Genomic DNA, 21447 nt, shown 5'->3' with positions numbered 1-21447 from the left:
CCTTAAAATGATACATTTTCTCAGTTTAAAACATTTGATATGTCATCTATGTTGTATTCTGAATAAAATATTGAAATTTGAAACTTCCACATCATTGCATTCTGTTTATATTCACAATTTGTACAGTGTCCCAACTCTTTTGGAATTGGGTTTGTATTTTCCACAATCTCATATAGCTTCATAGAAAGGGTTACCAAAGTTTTCTCCTCCAGTTCAGCAGCTCGTACACACACTCTATAGAGTTAATATTATAATATGACAACAAAACCAAACAAGAATTTTGAATCTGGCTTTATCCAGTGTTCAGATATTTTCTGGAAATGTTAGATTAGTTGCATGCTAGTTGCATATTTAAGTAGAAAAGGCCTTATTTTCATATTTGAACATGACTAATGCAAAACAGTATATATATATAGGCCTATAATCAAACTGCAACCCAAGCGTGATATTGTAAACGTTTGTGGTGCACAGTTTGAGCTTGTTATCATGGCAACATTTGATTCAAATTCAGTTGCAGTGTGTCAAACATGCAAATATGAGACAGTAATTGACCATGTCACATTCAAATACAGTATGCTGCCATCATTTATGATCAGATAGTATTCCAGTGATTTACATCTAATGTCTTTCCAGTAAGACTGCGTCACACTGCAGACAATGCTGTTCTTCAGCCGTATTTTGTTTTGTTTTCCAGTAAAACTATCTAAACATTCTTAAATCGAGATACTTTTACTGGAGATGCAAATTACGTAGGATATTACGTCATCTTATTAGTCTGAGAAATGGAACAAAATGAAGTGATTCATGATTAAAACAACAACAATACAAATATTCTCTTGTTTGTTCTTGTTTTCAATATAAACTCACTTAAAGAAATAGTTCCTCCCAAAATGAAAATGTGCTCACCCTGTTCATCAGATCTGGAGAAATGTAGCACTGCATCAGTGTCTCATCAATGGATGCTCTGCAGTGAATGGGTGCCGTCAGAATGAGAGTCCAAACAGCTGATAAAAACATCACAATAATCCACAAGTAATCCACAGCACTCCAGTCCATCAGTGAACATCTGGAGAAGACAAAAGATGAAACAAATCTAGCATTAAGATGTTTTTAACTAAAATTAGAGTCCATAATCCATAATAAAAAACTTTTTACTGGAGGAAGTGTTATTATGGATTTTTTTTTTAAGCAAATGTAAAGTACATTATAAAAATATATATAAAAATAAAAGTGTCTGTTAAATTACAGAGAATAACATGAATATTCAATTGCATTAAAGATCCAGAAAAGTCCTGCTGTAGCAGAAACATGATTGTATTATTACTTTACAGCTGTTTGTTTCTAATTATAAACAGAAGATGCACTCACAAGCTTTTCAGCAAATATTGACCTCAGGTTTTGGATTTTTTTGCTTAAAACTTAAACTTGAAAAGGAAAGTTTGTCAAGAGCTTGTCTGAATGTTTATGAAGTCTTGAAGTTTAATACTATTTAATCAATCTGCTACTTCTTTTAGCAAAATTTTGTATACATAAATGTAAAAATGGGGGAAATATGGCTTTGTTTTTAGTTTTAAAGTCAGAAGTGCCTGCCTGACAGTTGATGTTGGGTGTGACAGGAGGAGCTCTTATCAGTCACACACACACACACACACACACACATACACACATCTGCTTTAACATTACAACATTTGCAGTTCACATAATTTTTATGCGACGATTGTTGTAGATGTCGACTCTTTGGTAGATGATTCTGTATTAATATTAAATATAAGAGAGTTTTAAAGCTCCTGTCAGACTCACAGAATATTCACACGCCTCATATATTAATGGATTACAGGAAATGTAATATAAATATGACAATATGACATGCTTTCATAATTCAGATGATTTCTGTCACAGTTTGGATCTTGCTGTGACTGAAGCGGTCTTTAGGAACATCTTCATTAACACACAAAGGTACGTTTATTTTCTTCATCACTGATCAGTGTGTTCATATATTACACTACTGTATGTTATGGATTATCGTTTTCGGGAGAAACTAATAGATTCAATGTAAGTGTTTAACAGAAGCGCATTATTATCTTCAGCTGAGTCTGTTACTGGTTAATTGTTGATTTGTATTTACTTGTCTACTTGTTTAGTTGTGCTGAGGTGATTATTTGAGTTTAGTTTGGCTAGACTTTCTGATTTCTGAGTTTAATGCAAGACACTACAAGTGAACATAATATAAAAGTGAACAGATTTCACCGTACTTTCCCCTGCTGATTAATGACAATACATTTAGACAACTGTTTTTATTAAGTTTTCCTGAAATATTATGTCTAAATATGCAATATTTAAGCTATATATATATATATATATATATATATATATATATATATATATTAAATTATAAAAAGAAAAATACAAAAAACACAACAAATTAACTAAAACTTTAAAATGAAAAATATTATAAAAATTTAAAAAATGCAAACTAATATTAATAATATATATGAGGATTTACAAAAATGGAAACTGAAAAATAAAAACTAATTCAAAACATTATCTTATGCAAACATAAAGATTAGACTTAAAATGAAAACAGAAAAAAATTAAAATAAAAATTAATTAAAAATATTAATAACATACATTTCATACAAGCTTAAAGATTTACTAAAATGAAAATAGACAATAGAAAAATAAAAACTTATTCAAAATATTATTAACTAGGCTATATATTATATGAGCATAAAGATCACATGACATCAGCACTTGGACCAATATTTGAAGATATGTGACTAAACATCTGAATTAAACTCTGAGTATCCCAAAAGGTGTCTCTTAAAGGGACAGTTCACCCAAAAATATCAAATTAGACCATGATTCACTCAGTAGTCCAATAAAGTGCATCCATCCATCATTAAAAGTGGTTTTCACTTTGATAAAGTAAGGAAACTTTGCTTCCTTTGCTCCTGTTAACAGACGTTGCAGTTTTCGCAAGATTGTATATTCTCACTGGAGCTTACGCTACATCTACATTTAGCAGAAGCTAGAGATTATGGTTTATAAAGTTTTAAATATGGATATTTTTCTTACAAAAACACATTGCTTCGCTACAGGAGGCTTTTATTCACCTCTGGAGCCGTGTGAGGCACTTTTAATGATGGATGGATGCGCTTTATTGCACTTCTTTTAGACTATTGAAAAATAACACCCTTTCACTGCCATTATAAAGCTTGGAAGAGCCAGGACATTTTTAATATAACTCCGATTGGATTCGTCTGAAAGAAGAAAGTCATACACACCTAGGATGCCTTGAGGCTGAGTAAATCATGGAGTAATTTTCATCTCTTTAAAAGGTTGATTTCGTTTATAACCCTGGAATGATTTTTGTTTCTGAAATGTTTAGTTGGATGTTCATGTAACTTTTTTAAATGTTACTATTTGTTTCAGAGCATTCAAAAGTAACGTTCTCATAATGTTTGCAAAATACATTTTTTTAACTTCATAAGAATGTTCTTGGAGCATATTTTTGTCTTCTGGGTTTGTATCTGCACTGAAATGTTTTTGGTTGTGTGTGAATGATCCTTGTGTCGTTTAATGACAACTGAGTGTTTGCACATGCGATATTTTACTCATTTCTGAAAGAACATGAACTGGAGGTGATTTAACAGCCAAATTCTGGATCAACCAGGTGCTTTTATACATTTTATTTATTTAGAAGGCGGTTTTATGTACAGTTTGAATTGTGTTTTTTGTTTTTCTCGTATTACAGAAGCTTCTGTTTGTTGTTTGAGCTCATCGGTTCTTCTTGTTGGCGTTCAAGCGTCCATATGTGAGAGGTGTGGCTTTAAGAAACTCTCTGTCATGTGGTCAGCCGGTGCTGCTGTCAATCATCTTCTGACCCCACCCACATCCCCTTCTACTATGAGCAGTATCTCACTGGCCAATGAGAGCCAGAGTTTTGAGGAAGGGGTCGGGGCTATCGTTTCTTGTCCATCATTACCTGACCACGCCCCCGATGGCACCCCGCCTCTGGCTCCTCCCCTCCCTCCGCCCCTGCCTGAGGGAAACCTTGTGGAGAAGAAGAGGAGGGTGAAGAGTTTCTACTGGAAACCGATTCCTGAGGATCGTGTGAAGCAGCAGGACGGGCCGAACCTGTGGAGCCTCGGCCAGAGCAGCAGGGATCCACTCCACATCGACATCAGGGCCATCGAGGAGCTGTTCGGACACGAGGACACACCGTCAGCCACCACGACCAGCGCCACGATCGGACGAAGACGCGCTTCAGTGAAAGATCTCAGACCGCAGGTGAGACACACGTGAGATCTACTGAACTGCTATTTATTTACTTTTTTAAATTCCACCTAGTTGTTTTTATTATTAGAAACTTATTTTTATTTTAATTTAGCCAAGGCAAAATTTCTAATTTTTGTTTAAGTTGAAGTATTAGAATAACTAAACCTAAAACTATATAGACGTATTTAAAAATAAAAATATAACAACAATAAATTATAAAAAGAACTAAAAAATAAAAAAATAAAAATAACAAAATGTATAATACTTTAACATAAATTAAAATGAAAATGGAACATAAATATAAATTCAGTATATTATTACAAACTATAAATAGACATTAAAAAATATACTTAATATATAACTAACTAAAATTAAAATTGAAAATATAAAAATAAAAACAAATTCAAAATATTAATAAAACTATATAGACATAAAAAAACTAAAAACAAAAAATGACTAAAACATGAAATAGAATGAAAATTAGAAATATTATATTAAGATATAAATATTCTAAATATTAATAAAAACTATATAGACATGAAAATCAAAAGCTAATAAAATGACAAAAACAACAAAACTATATCTTTAAAATTAAATGGAAAATATAAAAATAAATATAAAAAATATTACTAACTGTATAGACATAAAAAATGACAAAAGCACAACAAATTATAAAATTGAAATAGAAAAATATGAAAATAAAATTTAATTCAAAACTTTAGCAAAAATTATGATAGTATATTAATGATAGTAAAATAACACCAGTTTGATGATGTTAGTGATTTGATTTATATTACGAAAAATAGCATTTATGTATGTGTGTGTGTGTGTGTGTGTGTGTGTGTGTGTGTGTGTGTGTGTGTGTGTGTGTGTGTGTGTGTGTGTGTGTGTGTTTCTCCGTAGATCACCATCCTGGGCTCCAGGAGAAGCTTGAATATCTCCATTTTTCTGAAACACTTCAAAAAGTAAGATGTGTGTGTGCGCGCATGTGTGTCTGTGTGTTTGTGTGTGTGTGTGTGTGTGTGTGTGTGTGTGTGTGTGTGTGTGTGTGTGTGTGTGTGTGTGTGTGTGTGTGTCTGTGTGTGTCTGTGTGTGTCTGTGTGCGTGTGTGTGTGTGTGTGTGTGTGTGTGTGTGTGTGTGTGTGTGTGTGTGTTTCGTTCATCTGCTCTCATTGATTCTCTGTATGTCCAGGTCCAGTGAGAGTCTTCTGGATGATATTCTTCTTGGAAACACGGGTGTCTTCAGTGTGGAGTCTCTCAGAGAGCTGCTGAAGCTCCTGCCGGAGGAGGACGAGGTAAAGCCTCCACTGACTCCACATTGAGCAGAACATTGATTTATTGATTGATTTATTGATTGATGATTGACAGGTGAAGAATCTTCAGATGTTCAGTGGGAACCCTAAAGACCTGGCGCCGCCTGATGCCTTCATACACCAGCTCGTCCGTTTACCCAGGTACACTCAGATAGAACCGGGCTGTCAGTGATTCAGTCAGTAATCCGGTCTGGTCCAGATCTAATTTGAGCTGGTTCTTCTGCGTTTCTTTAGGTATGAAGTCCGTCTCGAGGCTCTGCTGTTAAAGGAAGAGTTTTTCCCTTCATACACCGTCATGAAACAGGACATGACCGTCATCCTGAGCGCCATTAAAGGTGATCTGCTGATGTTCTCAGTTTGTGTAGTGATTCCACCAGTCCAGTGCCGCCTTCCTGTAAAATCCATCATTACGTACAGATTTCTGTGTGTAAACGCCATCACATTCATCCTCTGATGAACTTTTCTTTATAGAGCTGTTGAGCTGTGAGGAGCTTCACAATGTCCTTCATTTAGTGCTGCAGGCTGGAAACATCATGAATGCTGTGAGTCTGCTACTCTTACACATTCACAAATACATACATATACATCATGTATACATATAGCAGTGAAAGTACTTTGAATTGAAACCAGTAAACTATTAACCAAATTACAAGCTACTTATAAAACCCACATCAAAGTACACTTACAGTAATGCATTTTTCAGATGCATTTATCCTAAGTTTCCTGTATTGCATTTAAGAAATACATTAGATCAGTTCATGCATTCCCTGGGAATTGAACCCATGACCTTGGTCTAAAAATACTGGGTACAGTTGTGTTTCGTTCAGAGTCAAGAATAAAAAAATATATAAAAAATCACATTAACCCTTGTGCTGCCTTAGGGACATTTTTGGTCATTTGCAGTTTAATTTCTTTGACCATTTTGGCTGTTTTAATGCAATTGGTATGTAATTTGGCAAAATTGTGACTTTTTGGATAAATGTAAAAAATCTTATCCCATTTTGCAAAATATGTATAATCAAATAGTGACACCTAGCACCATAATGACAAAAAAATGGCCCATTGAAACCCATTAAAACGTTGTTTAAAGCCAGGGGCCGTCATTAATACATGAATTATTATTTATGTTGAAACATCCTTTCATTTTGAAGCAAAAGCATTATATTTGCATTATATAGTGTATTACACCAGATGACGTCACTACATAGGTATTCCCTATGGGTGGAAATGCACGTTATTTTCCTGGTTTCCACTAGGGGCACTTTTGACTGTGTTATGAAGCATTTTATTGGCTCAATGATCTAAAATGATGTTTCTGAGTATGTGTGGATGTCTAAGAGCAATGTGTGTCTGCGTTGACAAAAGTGTGTGTGTGTGTGTGTGTGTGTGTGTAGGGCCTAAATATAATACATGCTGTTTAGGCGAGTGACAAATCACAATATCCCGAAGGTCATATTTTACCCTTTCTGTCTACTCTCTCTCTCTCTCTCTCTCTCTCTCTCTCTCCGTGTGTGTGTGTGCACATATAAAAGAAAACCAAAGTGTGTGTGTGTGTGTGTGTGTGTGTGTATGTGTCAGTGGTGTAGGCTAATCTTTGACATATTCAAGACTGTGATAATCCAAAACCAAGGTTTTCACTTTGCATTTAGTATATGGAAAATAATTTAAACTCCATACATCAACCACTTACACAAATTGATGGTACCGTGAACAAAACTGGAATTTAATGGGTTAAAATCCTGAAATTAAATAAATATTTGGTTGTTATTATGAGGACTGATGCTGGTTAAAAGATTTAACTCAGTAAAAGTGGAAAATAATAAAAATATATAGCTAATAATTTAGGCAGTGTTTAATATGTGACCATTTTTGGTCATTAATGCACTCAACGGCGTAAAATATATAATGCGGCACAAGGGTTAATACATCTGACACGTTACAAAAAAAGGAAACATGAGAAGATTTGATTTTTACAAATGTATTTCTTAAAACACTGATAATATATATATATATATATATATATATATATATATATATATATATATATATATATATATATATATATACATTTTAATTTTAATTGATTGATTAATTCATTCATTCATTCATTTTTGCATGCTTTTCTGAAGCTCAAACCGTACCGTATGACCCAAGCAACACTAAGATCATGGGTTTGAAATTCAAAATTCACATGTTTTATAAAAAAGTATGCCTTCAGTGCAGTGTACATTTCTTCAAATAAAAGCATCAGCCAACTCAAAAATGTGTTGCATGTCAAACTGACCCGGAACATTATATAATATCAAATGATAAATTTTCAGTATTTTTATAATCATAGCAGTGTTATTTAACTGGCAGAAAAAACAATGAGGATCTCACTGTTGTCACAGCATTAAACTCAAACATATGATCTATCTGTCTGTCATTTTGTCTGTCTGCATGTCTGCCTCTCTGTCTCCCTATATTTATCTATCTGTCTGTCTGTCTGTCTGTCTGTCTCTCTTTATCTGTCTGTCTGTCTGTCTGTCTCTCTTTCAGGGTGGCTCTGCTGGTAATGCTGTGGGCTTCAAACTCTCCTCTCTGCCTTTATTGGCTGATACTAAAGCCAACAAACCTGGAATCAACCTGCTGCACTTTGTCGCTCTGGTAAGTGTGTCAGTGAGCTGGTCTCTGCCAGTCTGAGCTGGTCTTTATCAGTCTCTGCTGGCCTCTTGTCTGTCTCTGAGCTGGTCTCTGTCAGTCTCTGCTGGTCTCTATCAGTCTGAGCTGGTCTCTGTCAGTCTCTGCTGGTCTCTAGTCTGATCTGGTCTCTGTCAGTCTCTGCTGGTATCTATCAGTCTAAGCTGGTCTCTGTCAGTCTCTGTTGGTCTCTATCACTCTGAGCTGTTCTCTGTCAGTCTCTACTGGTCTCTGTCAGTCTCTGCTGGTCTCTTTCAGTCTGAGCTGGTCTCTGTCAGTCTGAGTTGGTCTCTATCAGTCTCTACTGGTCTCTATCACCCTGAGCTGGTCTCTGTCAGTCTGAGCTGGTCTTTATCAGTCTCTGCTGGTCTCTATCAGGCTGAGCTGGTTTCTATTAGTCTCTGCTGGTATCTATCACTCTGAGCTGGTCTCTGTCAGTCTCTGCTGATCTCTGTCAGTCTGAGCTGGTCTCTGTCAGTCTCTACTGGTCTCTATCACTCTTAGCTGGTCTCTGTCAGTCTCTGCTGATCTCTGTCAGTCTGAACTGGTCTCTGTCAGTCTCTGCTGATCTCTGTCAGTCTGAACTGGTCTCTGTCAGTCTCTGCTGATCTCTGTCAGTCTGAGCTGGTCTCTGTCAGTCTCTGCTCGTCTCTTTCAGTCTGAACTGGTCTCTGTCAGTCTCTGCTGATCTCTGTCAGTCTGAGCTGGTCTCTTTCAGTCTGAATTGGTCTCTGTCAGTCTCTGCTGATCTCTGTCAGTCTGAACTGGTCTCTGTCAGTCTCTGCTGATCTCTGTCAGTCTGTACTGTCTCTATTACTCTGAGCTGGTCTCTGTCAGTCTGAATTGGTCTCTGTCAGTCTCTGCTGATCTCTGTCAGTCTGAGCTGGTCTCTTTCAGTCTGAACTGGTCTCTGTCAGTCCTTGCTGATCTCTGTCAGTCTGAACTGGTCGCTGTCAGTCTCTGCTGATCTCTGTCAGTCTGAGCTGGTCTCTGTCAGTCTCTGCTGGTCTCTTTCAGTCTGAACTGGTGTCTGTCAGTCTCTGCTGATCTCTGTCAGTCTGAACTGGTCTCTGTCAGTCTCTGCTGATCTCTGTCAGTCTGAGCTGGTCTCTGTCAGTCTCTGCTGGTCTCTAGTCTGATCTGGTCTCTTTCAGTCTATGCTGGTATCTATCAATCTGAGGTGTTCTCGGTCAGTCTCTAGTGGTCTCTATCACTCTGAGCTGTTCTCTGTCAGTCTCTACTGGTCTCTGACAGTCTCTGCTGGTCTCTTTCAGTCTGAGCTGGTCTCTATCACTCTGAGCTGGTCTCTGTAAGTCTCTACTGGTCTCTATCACTCTGAGCTGGTCTCTATCACTCTAAGCTGGTCTCTGTCAGTCTGAGCTGGTCTTTATCACTCTGAGCTGGTCTCTGTCAGTCTCTGCTGGTATCTATCACTCTGAGCTGGTCTCTATCAGTCTGAGCTGGTCTCTGTCAGTCTCTGCTGGTCTCTATCAGTCTGAGCTGGTCTCTGTCAGTCTCTGCTGGTCTCTATCAGTCTGAGCTGGTCTATGTCAGTCTCTGCTGGTCTCTATCAATCTCTAATGGTCTCTATCACTCTGAGCTGGACTCTATCACTCTGAGCTGCTCTCTGTCAGTCTGAGCTGGTATCTATAACTCTGAGCTGGTCTCTAGCTGTCTCTACTGGTCTCTATCACTCTGAGCTGGTCTCTGTCAGTCTCTGCTGGTCTCTATAACTCTGAGCTGGTCTCTAGCTGTCTCTGCTGGTCTCTATCCATCTGCACTGGTCTCTGTCAGTCGCTGCTGGTCTCTATCACTCTGAGCTGGTCTCTGTCAGTCTCTACTGGTCTCTATCAGTCTGAACTCTTCTTTATCACTCTGAGCTGGTCTCTGTCAGTCTCTGCTGGTATCTATCAGTCTGACCTGGTCTCTGTCAGTCTCTGCTGGTATCTATCAGTCTGAGCTGGTCTCTGTCAGTCTCTGCTGGTCTCTATCAGTCTGAGCTGGTCTCTATCAGTCTGAGCTAGTCTCTGTCAGTCGCTGCTGGTATCTATCAGTCTGAGCTGGTCTCTATTAGTCTCTTCCAGTTTCTATCACTCTGAGCTGGTCTCTGTCAGTCTCTGCTGATATCTGTCAGTCTGAGCTGGTCTCTGCCAGTCTCTGCTGGTCTCTATCAGTCTGACCTGGTCTCTGTCAGTCTCTGCTGGTATCTATCAGTCTCTGCTGGTCTCTATCACTCTGAGCTGGTCCCTATCAGTCTGAGCTGGTCTCCGTCAGTCTGAGCTGGTCTCTATCAGTCTGAGCTGGTCTCTGTCAGTCGCTGCTGGTATCTGTCAGTCTGAGCTGGTCTCTATTAGTCTCTTCCAGTTTCTATCACTCTGAGCTGGTCTCTATCAGTCTGAACTGGTCTCTGTCAGTCTCTGCTGATATCTGTCAGTCTGAGCTGGTCTCTGCCAGTCTCTGCTGGTCTCTATCAGTCTGAGCTAGTTTATGTCAGTTGCTGCTGGTATCTATCACTCTGAACTGGTCTCTATCACTCTGAGCTGGTCTCTGTAAGTCTCTACTGGTCTCTATCACTCTGAGCTGGTCTCTATCACTCTAAGCTGGTCTCTGTCAGTCTGAGCTGGTCTTTATCAATCTGAGCTGGTCTCTGTCAGTCTCTGCTGGTATCTGTCATTCTGAGCTGGTCTCTATCAGTCTGAGCTGGTCTCTGTCAGTCTCTGCTGGTCTCTATCAGTCTGAGCTGGTCTCTGTCAGTCTCTGCTGGTATCTATCAGTCTCTGTTGGTCTCTGTCAGTCTCTGCTGGTCTCTATCAATCTCTAATGGTCTCTATCACTCTGAGCTGGACTCTATCACTCTGAGCTGGTCTCTGTCAGTCTGAGCTGGTATCTATAACTCTGAGCTGGTCTCTAGCTGTCTCTACTGGTCTCTATCACTCTGAGCTGGTCTCTGTCAGTCTCTGCTGGTCTCTATAACTCTGAGCTGGTCTCTAGCTGTCTCTACTGGTCTCTATCACTCTGAGCTGGTCTCTGTCAGTCTCTGCTGGTCTCTATCACTCTGAGCGGGTCTCTATCACTCTGAGCTGGTCTCTGTCAGTCTGAGCTGGTATCTATAACTCTGAGCTGGTATCTAGCTGTCTCTACTGGTCTCTATCACTCTGAGCTGGTCTCTGTCAGTCTCTGCTGGTCTCTATCGGTCTGAGCTGGTCTATAATATATAACACAACACAGTCAAGTCACCTTTATTTATGTAGTGCTTTTAACAATACAGATTGTGTCAAAGCAACTGTACAGCATTAAATAGGAAAATTGTGTGTCAATAATGCAAAAAGGCAGTTAGTCATTTAATTCAGTGATGTCATCATCCAGTTCAGTTCAGTTTAAATAGTATCTGTGCAATCAAGTTGACGATATCACTGGATATTACCAGAATGGAGAAAAAACCTTGGGAGAAACCAGGCTCAGTCGGGGGCCATTTCTCCTCTGACCAGACCAAAACAGCAATTTAATTCCAGGCTGCAGCAAAGTCAGATTGTGCAGAAGAATCATCTGGTTCCTGTGGTCTTGTCCCGGTGGTTGTCTGAGACAAGGTCTTTACAGTGGATCTGTCTCTGGGGCTCATCCAGTCGTCCTGGTCTCTGCTGACATTCAGGGCTGTAGAGGTCCTTTCTAGGTACTGATCCACCATCTGAGCTGGATACGTACTGGATCTGGGTAACTGCATTGACCATCTGATCTGAGTACAGACTGGATCTGGTGGCTACAGTGACCTCAGAAGAAGAGAGAAACAGACTAATATTAGCATAGCTTAGGTGCTAGATAAGAAAAGGATCTTCCGCCCGCAGCTGATTTTGATATTCTAGGTATTATCAAATTGCCAGAGTTTTGAGAATACATACTTGTTCAGAATACACACTTGTCAGAAAGCATCTGAATGCACTAAACGTCATAAATTTATGTGTCTGTCTGATTTCAGGAAGCTCAGAAGAAAGATCTGCTCATGTTTCCTGAGAAACTTCAGCATGTTCAGCAGGCAGCGCGGTAAGGAAACTATCATTTCACTGATGAAACACTGATGGAGCAGTCATACTAAAACACAGCTGTGTCCCAATCATGTTTCAGTTTAAATCTACTGTTTTTTCAAAGGTTTCTGTGAAGGTTCTGTTTAGGGAGTCGGGTTAGGAGAAAATATCATTACTTGATATTAAAATAATGGGTGCCTCCTGTGTGTGTGTGTGTGTGTGTGTGTGTGTGTGTGTGTGTGTGTGTGTGTGTGTGTGTTTGTGTGTGTGTGTGTGTAGAGTGTGTGTTGACAGCATTCATGATGAGTTTGAGGCTATGACGAGAAGAGTTCATCAGTTACAGCAGAACATCCACACAGATGATGAGCTCCTGCTGCAGCTGCAGTCCTTCCTACAGGTGACCTCTGGCCTTTGACCTGGGGCCTGTCTGATTTAAATGCAATGTTTCATGTACGTTCTCAAGTCTCAGTCATGTTGTTGATGTGTTTCAGAGCGCCGCTGGAGCTCTGGAGGATTTGAGGATCAGTATTGATGAGGTTCAGAGGGAAGGAGACGCTCTGATCGATTACTTCTGTGAGGACAGAGACGTGTTTAAACTGGACGAGTGCTTCAAAATTTTCCAGAATTTCTGCTCCAAATTCAAGAAAGCAGTTCAGGTAAATCAAATAAATAAAAAAAACCTGCAATTTCTTTTTTCCTTGCCATGCATGCCAGCTATATATTTTTATGTTTAAACACTCAGTTTAGACTAATTAATTAATCTATACTGTACTACTATACAGATTTTAAATATTAAAATATTGGGTAAATAAGCATAATTATCTTTTTTCCTGCGCATATATATTATAAGTTTCTATTTATAAATATTATTTTATTTTTAATTTAATCTTTATTATTATGTGTTTATTTTTACATTTTCTCCAAACTTTTCCAGCACTCCCTTGTGGCCCCCTGGTCTCTCATAGGCTTCTTTAATTCAGATATTGAACAGAAACTCGTTTGGTTAATCACCTGGACTCTTTTCTCTCCTCAGGAGAACAAGGAGCGAGGAATGTGGGAGGAGTCTCGGCGCAAGGGTCTGAAGGAGTCAGAAGACAAGCAGTACTCATGGGCGGGGCATGAGGGTGTGGGCGGAGTCTCCGATTTGCGATCCAATAGTGAAGTAGATGTGTTAAAGAGGGAGGGGCATATGAAGCTGCTTGAGACAAGCCCTCAAAGTCTGCATTGCTCACCACAACTGAAGAGCGTGACCCTTGACCCCTGTGAGTCAGATACACTCATACTTCCTCCAATACACTCGCTGTCCATCACAAATGCGACAGAGGAGCCAGAGATCCAAAATAAGACTCTTTCCATACAGGAATCGCAGAACAACGACCTTCAAACACAAAGTCAGGAAACTTTGGGAAATAAAGAAGTGACTCCAAACACGACCTTTGACCCTTCACAAATAAGTTTTGTGGTAGAACCAGAGGTTATTAATGACAAATCAGAGGGAAAAACTAAAGATAATGTCCAGCCTACGAAAGAGCTGCTCAAAACCACCGCTGGAGTGAAACAAACAATCAGCAAACGAACCTTAAGCTCTAAAAACAGAGCACCTCTTTCTGCGAAATCGCCTTCATCTTCCACCAAAGCACCCTCATCATCATCATCATCTCTTAAATGTGTGAGCTCCTCTGAAACTGCGAGTTTGAGGAAGCTTGTTCCTCTCCGGCAGCCCAGTAGTTCTGTAAGGATTCAGGTGCGACCCGGTGGAAGCATCCCCAATGTCGCAAAGAAGACGCCAGCGGTTCGACCAGAAGAGAAGATGTGTCGCGCTACACTCCGCGCCCTCGACCCTCCCAGTCCTCAAAGCTCTGCGCGCAATTCCACGATCAAACCACCCAGCTTCACTCGCAACACTGTGGCGTCAACGACACGACACACCACCGCTCCTGGAAACCAGTCTAAAGCGCCTCCGCTGACCCGCGCTGCGTCGCTCAGGCTCTCTCAGGTCCTCAAGCCGGAGCAGACGCCTGCAGAAAGTGTTCGCCCGTTGCCCCCTGCTGGACATCTGAGGAAGAGCAGCAGCACTGCCTCTCAAAGCTCAGTGTTTACTCGTGGGTCACGTGATAAAAATGTCAAACCCACGTGGAGGTAGAGAGAAAGTTATGCTAGTACTGTTCAAAAGTTTGGGGTTTCTAAATGTTTTTGAAAGAATTCTCTTCTGCTCAACAAGGCTGAATTTATATGATCAGTAAAATCAGTGAAATATTTTTAGAATGTAAAACAGCTGTTTTCTATGTGAATATCTGTTAAAGTGTAATTTATTTCTGTGATGCACAGCTGTATTTCAGCATCATTACTCCAGTCTTCAGTGTCACATGATCTTCAGAAATCATTCTAATATGCTGATTTGCTGCTCAAGAAACAATTCTGATTATTATCAATGTTGAAAACACTTGTGCTGCACAATATTTTTGTGGAAACTGTGATACATTTTATTTTTCAGGATTCACAGATTAAATCGGAAGTTCAAAAGAACAGCATTTATTTGAAACAGAAATCTTTTGTTACATTATAAATGTCTTTACTGGCACTTTTGATTAATTTAATACATCCTTGATATATAAAAGTATTAATTCATTTAAAAATATATAAATAGAATCTTACTGACCCCAAACTTCTGAACAGTAGCATAATTAGGAATCATATTTTATTCATTTTTTTTAAAAAAAGCTTATATATTTATGTATAACTTTAAAATTTGTGTTGTTTTTCTTTATAATTGTGCTATTAATTAATTACTGATTGAGATATTGCATTAAAAAAATGTACAATGGAAGTTTTTAAAACTTGAACAACCTTGTGAACAAAATAGGACAAAATTTATGATTTATTTACATTACTTCATACTTGTTTTATCTGGAGCAAATATACATTTAATAATAAACTGGCTAAAATAAAAACTATTAGCCATTTTTTAAATTCTGTGAAATATTTTGCTGCATCATGTTCACATTCACTTTACGGTCACATCATAATAGCATGAGATTATCACAGCATTCTTAGAAATTATCTAAACATAAAAAATGACTAGTACATTGGTATACAGTAACATTATCACAACATTATTGAACATTAACTGAAAATTTACTAACTCTCAGGCCTTCCAAGATCAGGATGAGTTTGTTTCTTCATCAGATTTGTAGAAATGTGTCACTGCATCAGTGTCTCATCAATGGATGCTTTGCAGTGAATGGGTGCCGTCAGAATGAGAGTCCAAACAGCTGATAAAAGCATCACAATAATCCACAAGTAATCCACAGCACTCCAGTCCATCAGTGAACATCTGGAGAAGACAAAAGCTGAAACAAATCCAGCATTAAGACCTTTTTAACTTTATCAGCTGTTTGGACTCTCATTCTGACGGCACCCATTCACTGCAGAGCATCCATTGCTGAGACACTGATGGAATGCTATATATCTCCAAATCTGATAAAGAAACAAACTCATCTTCATCTTGGAAGACCTGTGAGTGAGCACATTTTCAGCTAATGTTCATTTTTAGGCAAACTATGCCTTTAAGGGTGGCGGTATCATCAAAAGTACTTTAGCAGGTGCTTTTATCCATTTTTTTGTTGCACAGTAACGTAAGAAACTAAAGTAAAACATAAACTAAAATACATAGTCATGCCTCCAAAATCAATATAAAATAAAAATTAAACAAATTAATCGTTTATAAAAGTTAAGACTTTAAAGACCGCGGTGTGTGACGCTGTTTCGTTGAGAAAGCGAAACTACTTTGTTTGGCTTTCCAAAAGAGGGCGCGACTAGAAACCATGTTTATATAATGGGTTTTATGTTTTTGTCTCGTTGCTCTGGCCGGAGAATATGTTAAGAGGCTTAACATTTCTGTCACTCGCTATTTGGCCAATCAACGTGCTGGATAGCTGGCCAATCAGAGCACACCTCGCTTTTCAGAACGATGAGCTTTGTAAAAATCGACGTGTTTCAGAAGGCAGGGTATAGAGGAGAAACAATAATGTACATTATGTGGAAAATAATGTGTTTTTGAACCTTAAACCAAATAAACACATTGCATTACACCAAATACACAAAATAATGTTCTTGTTATCAGCATCATATGACCCATTTAAGTAAGGTCTTGATTAGTTACAGGTGGCCCAATGGAAGGTCAAACATACTTTTTGACATTGTCGAGGGTACCGCATAGGACTGGGCTCTTAACAGTTTGATTTGAATTTAAATATTTTGTTAGTAAAAAGAAAGGTGATTTTAAGTTTGTTCAATTTTTGTTTACAATGCAAAATGGACAATAAATGGATTGGCATATCCGAATAGACAATGCATTTATTTTATGCAAGGCAGAAGCACGCCGGACTGAAACCATCTGGGTCCCTACAAGTTTAAGTCAAAAAGTTTGACAAAAGGAGCCGGTGGTGAGTTTATGCGTCGACCTCTGAAGGAGATCAAATTGGACGACTACAGGAAAAGTCAGTTGATCTGAGGTCGGATATCATTCATGACCATCGATTTACTTTGGATTATTGCTTTGATTGATCGCGGATGTCAAAGGACTACAAACCCGTACATGTGTAAACAAAGATTAAACAGCGTGCGTGAACGCAAGGTCTCGAGCCCGCAGCGCATCTGAGGTATGAAAGCGCTTTCACTTGAACTGGAGTCAAACGGCCATAGTGTGCACACAAAACCAGCAAAACACAAATCCAGAGCGCATTGAAAAAAAGGGTATTTGAGTTGAGAATTGTTTTATATTTTGAAATGCTTGTGTTGTCTATGTTTACAATGTTTCAGGTGATGTTTTAATATTCAGTTAGAGTAGATTGCAGGAGCATTCCGAAGCGAAGCGATTCGCGAGACCACGTGATTTGCTGCCCGACGTCTTGATTATTTGTGTTCTTACATGGCTAAGTTAGCTAAATGTTTATGTAGTCCTGTAGTCCGGTTTAATTATGTTTACAGTTGTATTTATTGTAACTTATTTATTTATGTTCAATACTTTGTTGTGCGGTAGATGTTAATACACTTAAAATTCCAGTTATGAACGACAAGCATCTAAGATTTGTAGTCGTCTAAAATACATCCTCAATTATCTTGTATCTATATTTCACATACCATTCCTGACGATCTGACAGGATTTTTAGACTTATTTTGTATCTACTGTGCAGCGTCCTTAAAAAAAAAAAAAAAAAATAGGTGAACGATTAAGCCTCCCCAAGACGCACCTTCACAAGAAGAATACACCAGCTGTATGAAAATTAGATTTTAATTTGATTACATTAATGTTTAAATTGAGATTAACAAGAATTTATTTTATTTTTTTAACTGCTATTATGTAAAGGGAATCCTGCTGTAAAAAAAAAAAAAATCACCTTATTTGTTTAAAGTGTTTGCAAAACAAATGTTATTGCACTTTTGTTCATACAGCAGTACTTTTAAAATAAAAGTGAGCAATCCACACTACATTTGAATTCATTATTGAAATCTGCGCATAATGCGATTAATCGCGATTAAAAAGCTTTAATGTTGCCCAGCACTAAATAAATATACACACATTATTTATAACTCTTTTAACTCTAAATACAAAACCAATCATTGAATGTTAATCTCATGTTTATGTCTGTTAAGCATTTTTACAGACTAGATACTTTATTAAATAGAAAAAAAAACAATACATTTCAACGAGGATAATGATACAGTTGACTGAACCTTTCTAACAAAAGCTGTATGTTTGCTTTCAATGTATAATGATAAATAATATTGTCAAGATGCATTAGTTTTTGACTAATAATCCAAAAACCTCATATTAGTGGGTTAAACATGCTAAAGTTAGCCTGTTATTAGTTCATATTTTTGATGGAATAATTATGGAATGAAACATGTATTAATCATTTTTATTCTTAATATTAATAGTAATCTTTTAAATTTATCTGATAAACCTGTTAATACAGAATTTTACCTGCAGAAACACGAGTGTTTGATTTAATCTTTCAACAGTGAAAACAATTATGTTAATATATCAGAATTATTGCAGTGATATAGTGTATATTAAGTATTATTAAGACCTGTGTGCCACCTCCACCAAAAACAGAATGTTTATATAATGTTTATATAATGTTTTAAGCTTATTTAATATGCAGCAATAATAATAATAATAATTATTATTATTATTATTATTATTATTATTATTATTATTATGATTATTATGATTATTATTATTATTTACAATTTATTTTTATATATAATTATTATATAAAATAATTCTTCATCAGCAAAAATGACACTGAGGATATAAAGTGAAGACTTGGTGTGATGACTGGAGAGTAACATGACTGAATAATAATAATAATAATAATAATAATAATAATAAACTGCTCTTGTTTTTGCTCCAAATGTAAAATTGATGGGATGTCCTGACATTTTCAACTATATTTGAAACTTGGTGCAAATTTTGTGATCTTTTTTCTTTAAGTAATTTATTCTACACATTATATGTATTCTGTGATCAGTTTGAATGAAGAACATAAAGACCAATATTAAGGCTCTGAAAAAAAAGGGGAATTTTTGCACCAGGAATATATGTGTTTGTAAAGTGGAATATAAGCATATTACAATTAAAAAAAAAAAAAGAATAAATCAAGCAATTGTACACTCCACACTTTTCATTTTATTTGTACAACTTGGTAAGAGTGTGAACTCTAGTGGTTCAAACAGAAAACAGCACTGACCTCTGAATACATGGAGAGACAGTTCAGACTTTTTTTTTTTTTTTCTTTTCATTTTGCAGTTTCCATTTGAAATGTGCTTGATTTGTCTTATTTCCACATTCAAAAAATGATTGAGTAGCCTATTTATTTTGATATAATGGACAATCATTTAAGACATAAATTCTGTGGGAACAAGGGCAAAAAAAACAAGTGATGAGTTGAACCTTGTTCTTGTACAAAAATATGATTTCACAAAAACAATAAATCATCTGAATAAATTAAATAAATAAAAAAAGCAAAATAGGTGGGTCATCATGAGAAGCAACATTCGTAATGAAGTGTAGTGAGGGCTTTATGTAGCTGGTGACTGAACTGAGATGTTTTACTGAAGAATAAGAAGAGAATACCACTTTTGATTTGTCAAAGGATGCATGATTTCCTTAGAAATTGGGAGCAAACTGAAATTTAATGACAGATCATTTATGTGACTTTTAATTGGGACAAAAAAAAAAAAAAAATTGTGGATATAGGATGCATACAGTTAAGACACCCAGTGAGCCCAGCTTCATATATCATCTCCAGGCAATTGTTTTACTTAATAGGCTCTATTTCTTATTTAATAAGATCTAACCAGAAAAAGTTATATATTTAATCTATTGATTTAAACAATGTTGTTGTTTAAAATGAACTTCTGTATGACCCAGCTCTTACCGTGGGAATAATAGCCTATAGGCTGCTGACACAGCATTAAATCTAAAATCTAAAATCATTAAACTAACCCATTTTGAAGAAGTTCATAATACATCATGGGTTGTCTTTTCCATTACTAAAACCATACTTCACAGATTTTCATGCTTAGCCAGATTTTCTTTGTGCCCTATATTGCGAGCTTTAATTTAATCACTAAAATCCGTTAGACATCTTAAAAGCAGCAACAAAACAGTGCTTAGATTATACTCAGTGTTTATTTATCACAACCGTCCATTGACTAAAGCCACTGGCCCTGTATCATGGTGGAGACTAATGATTAGAGTAAAAAGTTACTGGACACAGAATATATTTAGTCTAATATCTAACCATCTATCATTCAAGGTCTGTATTTAAAGACCTCTTTAGAGTCATTGAGTTTTACTCTGACACAGTTAACAACAAACTGTCCTCTTCATGGAAGTAACACTGATCTCATCTGTAACTTTACTTAAATCAGGCTGAATCCTTTGTTTGTTTGTTTGTTTTATGTATTTTCCATGCAAAGCTCATTACAAAGTCAAGCAGGATATTCATTAAGTCCTCATGCAGGCCTGCAGATCACTCACCTGATGTCCATGCCTTAGTTTTATCAAACCCGGATTGAGAAATCAAAAAGCATAAATAGTGAAAGCTAGAAGATCTAAAAGGTTGTTGTATATGTAGGCTATGATCTGGTATTTATGCGGGTTAATGTCCCTCCCTCTTTACTGGACGTCTTAGAAATCAGTAAGAGATGCACGTGAACAGCGCTACTGCAGACAGTAAAATGTTAAAGAAGTGAAAAAGGTAAACCCCTAATAGAGCTGGCTTAAAGTTTGATATTTGACAGTCATCCAGCCTCGACACAGACACAAAACCACGAAGATAGGGACCGTCTACCAATTACAACATGAGTTCAATAGCTCTATTAACCTCATTTATACTATTTTGGTTTTGGTTTTGCTCCCGGGACGTTGTTTGAACACACGGGCCGAATTTGTTTTGTTTCAAAGACTGCCAAGACATCGACTTTAACTCAATCTTCATGGTCTCAGTGTAATTGATTGTGTCCTCAACAATGCACATAGTGACCCATTAAATATAGGCTAACTATATATTAAAATAATAATAAAAGTAATAACAGTATTATTGCTCTTGCACTTCTTTTTAGCAAAATAATAAATTGCCTAGATTTATGCTTTCAGTTCAAATGGAAATCTTAGACAGTAAAACGTTGATTGTGCATTAAGTGCATGCGCACCACTTATTTTGTGTTGTATTCATTACCTTGGCGTCAGAAAACTAGTTAACGCTGCTGTGTGAAAGTCTTTTGGAAAGTTATTGAAATGCAGTGGAGTTTTATCTTTTGCTACTGAACCAAATGTGAACGCAAAAATTATATTTGATGTCGTTTCCGTTCACCACACGTTTATATCTTGCTTTGTCTCATTTGTTGTACACTGTAAAAAAAAAAAAAAAGTTGCAAATAAAGAATATTGAAGGATATTTTACAAGAAAACACCTCTATATTGATAACCTAAATTTCATTATATAATTTTACATTTTTATATTTAGTATTTAATAACATTCTAAAACAGCAGTATAATTTTTTTTTTAATGAAGGAAATTTGAGTGATTCTTGTGTGCGCAAAACTGAAATGTTCTTGTTGCTATGTTGCGAGTGGATTTTTTTAC

At 37.0% G+C, this 21447-nt stretch overlaps 1 protein-coding gene across 1 annotated transcript; it reads left to right on the top strand.

Moving 5' to 3' along the window:
• The first annotated feature begins 1639 nt into the window (after nt 1-1639).
• Nucleotides 1640-14658, top strand: LOC109109957 (FH2 domain-containing protein 1). The gene is made up of 12 exons (XM_042713831.1): nt 1640-1956; nt 3755-4290; nt 5182-5243; nt 5471-5573; nt 5647-5732; nt 5826-5926; nt 6063-6133; nt 8130-8237; nt 12244-12308; nt 12569-12686; nt 12781-12945; nt 13323-14658. The coding sequence occupies exons 2-12, from the start codon at nt 3847-3849 to the stop codon at nt 14430-14432; spliced, it is 2433 nt and encodes an 810-aa protein (XP_042569765.1). The 5' UTR covers nt 1640-1956; nt 3755-3846; the 3' UTR covers nt 14433-14658.
• The last annotated feature ends 6789 nt before the right edge of the window (nt 14659-21447 follow it).

This window comes from Cyprinus carpio, chromosome A23, assembly GCF_018340385.1.
Source record: "Cyprinus carpio isolate SPL01 chromosome A23, ASM1834038v1, whole genome shotgun sequence".
Taxonomy (NCBI): Eukaryota; Metazoa; Chordata; class Actinopteri; order Cypriniformes; family Cyprinidae; genus Cyprinus; species Cyprinus carpio.
Note: the sequence above shows the minus strand (reverse complement) of the source record. Positions and strands in the feature narration are given on the sequence as shown.

What these genes read in the sequence shown, in the direction of transcription:
- LOC109109957 (XM_042713831.1), top strand. Translation starts at nt 3,847, where the DNA reads ATGTGGTCAGCCGGTGCTGCTGTCAATCATCTTCTGACCCCACCCACA. An exon ending in CAGCTCGTCCGTTTACCCAG is followed by an intron (nt 5,733 to 5,825) that starts GTACACTCAGAT and finishes GCGTTTCTTTAG; the next exon opens with GTATGAAGTCCGTCTCGAGG. An exon ending in AGCTGCAGTCCTTCCTACAG is followed by an intron (nt 12,687 to 12,780) that starts GTGACCTCTGGC and finishes GATGTGTTTCAG; the next exon opens with AGCGCCGCTGGAGCTCTGGA.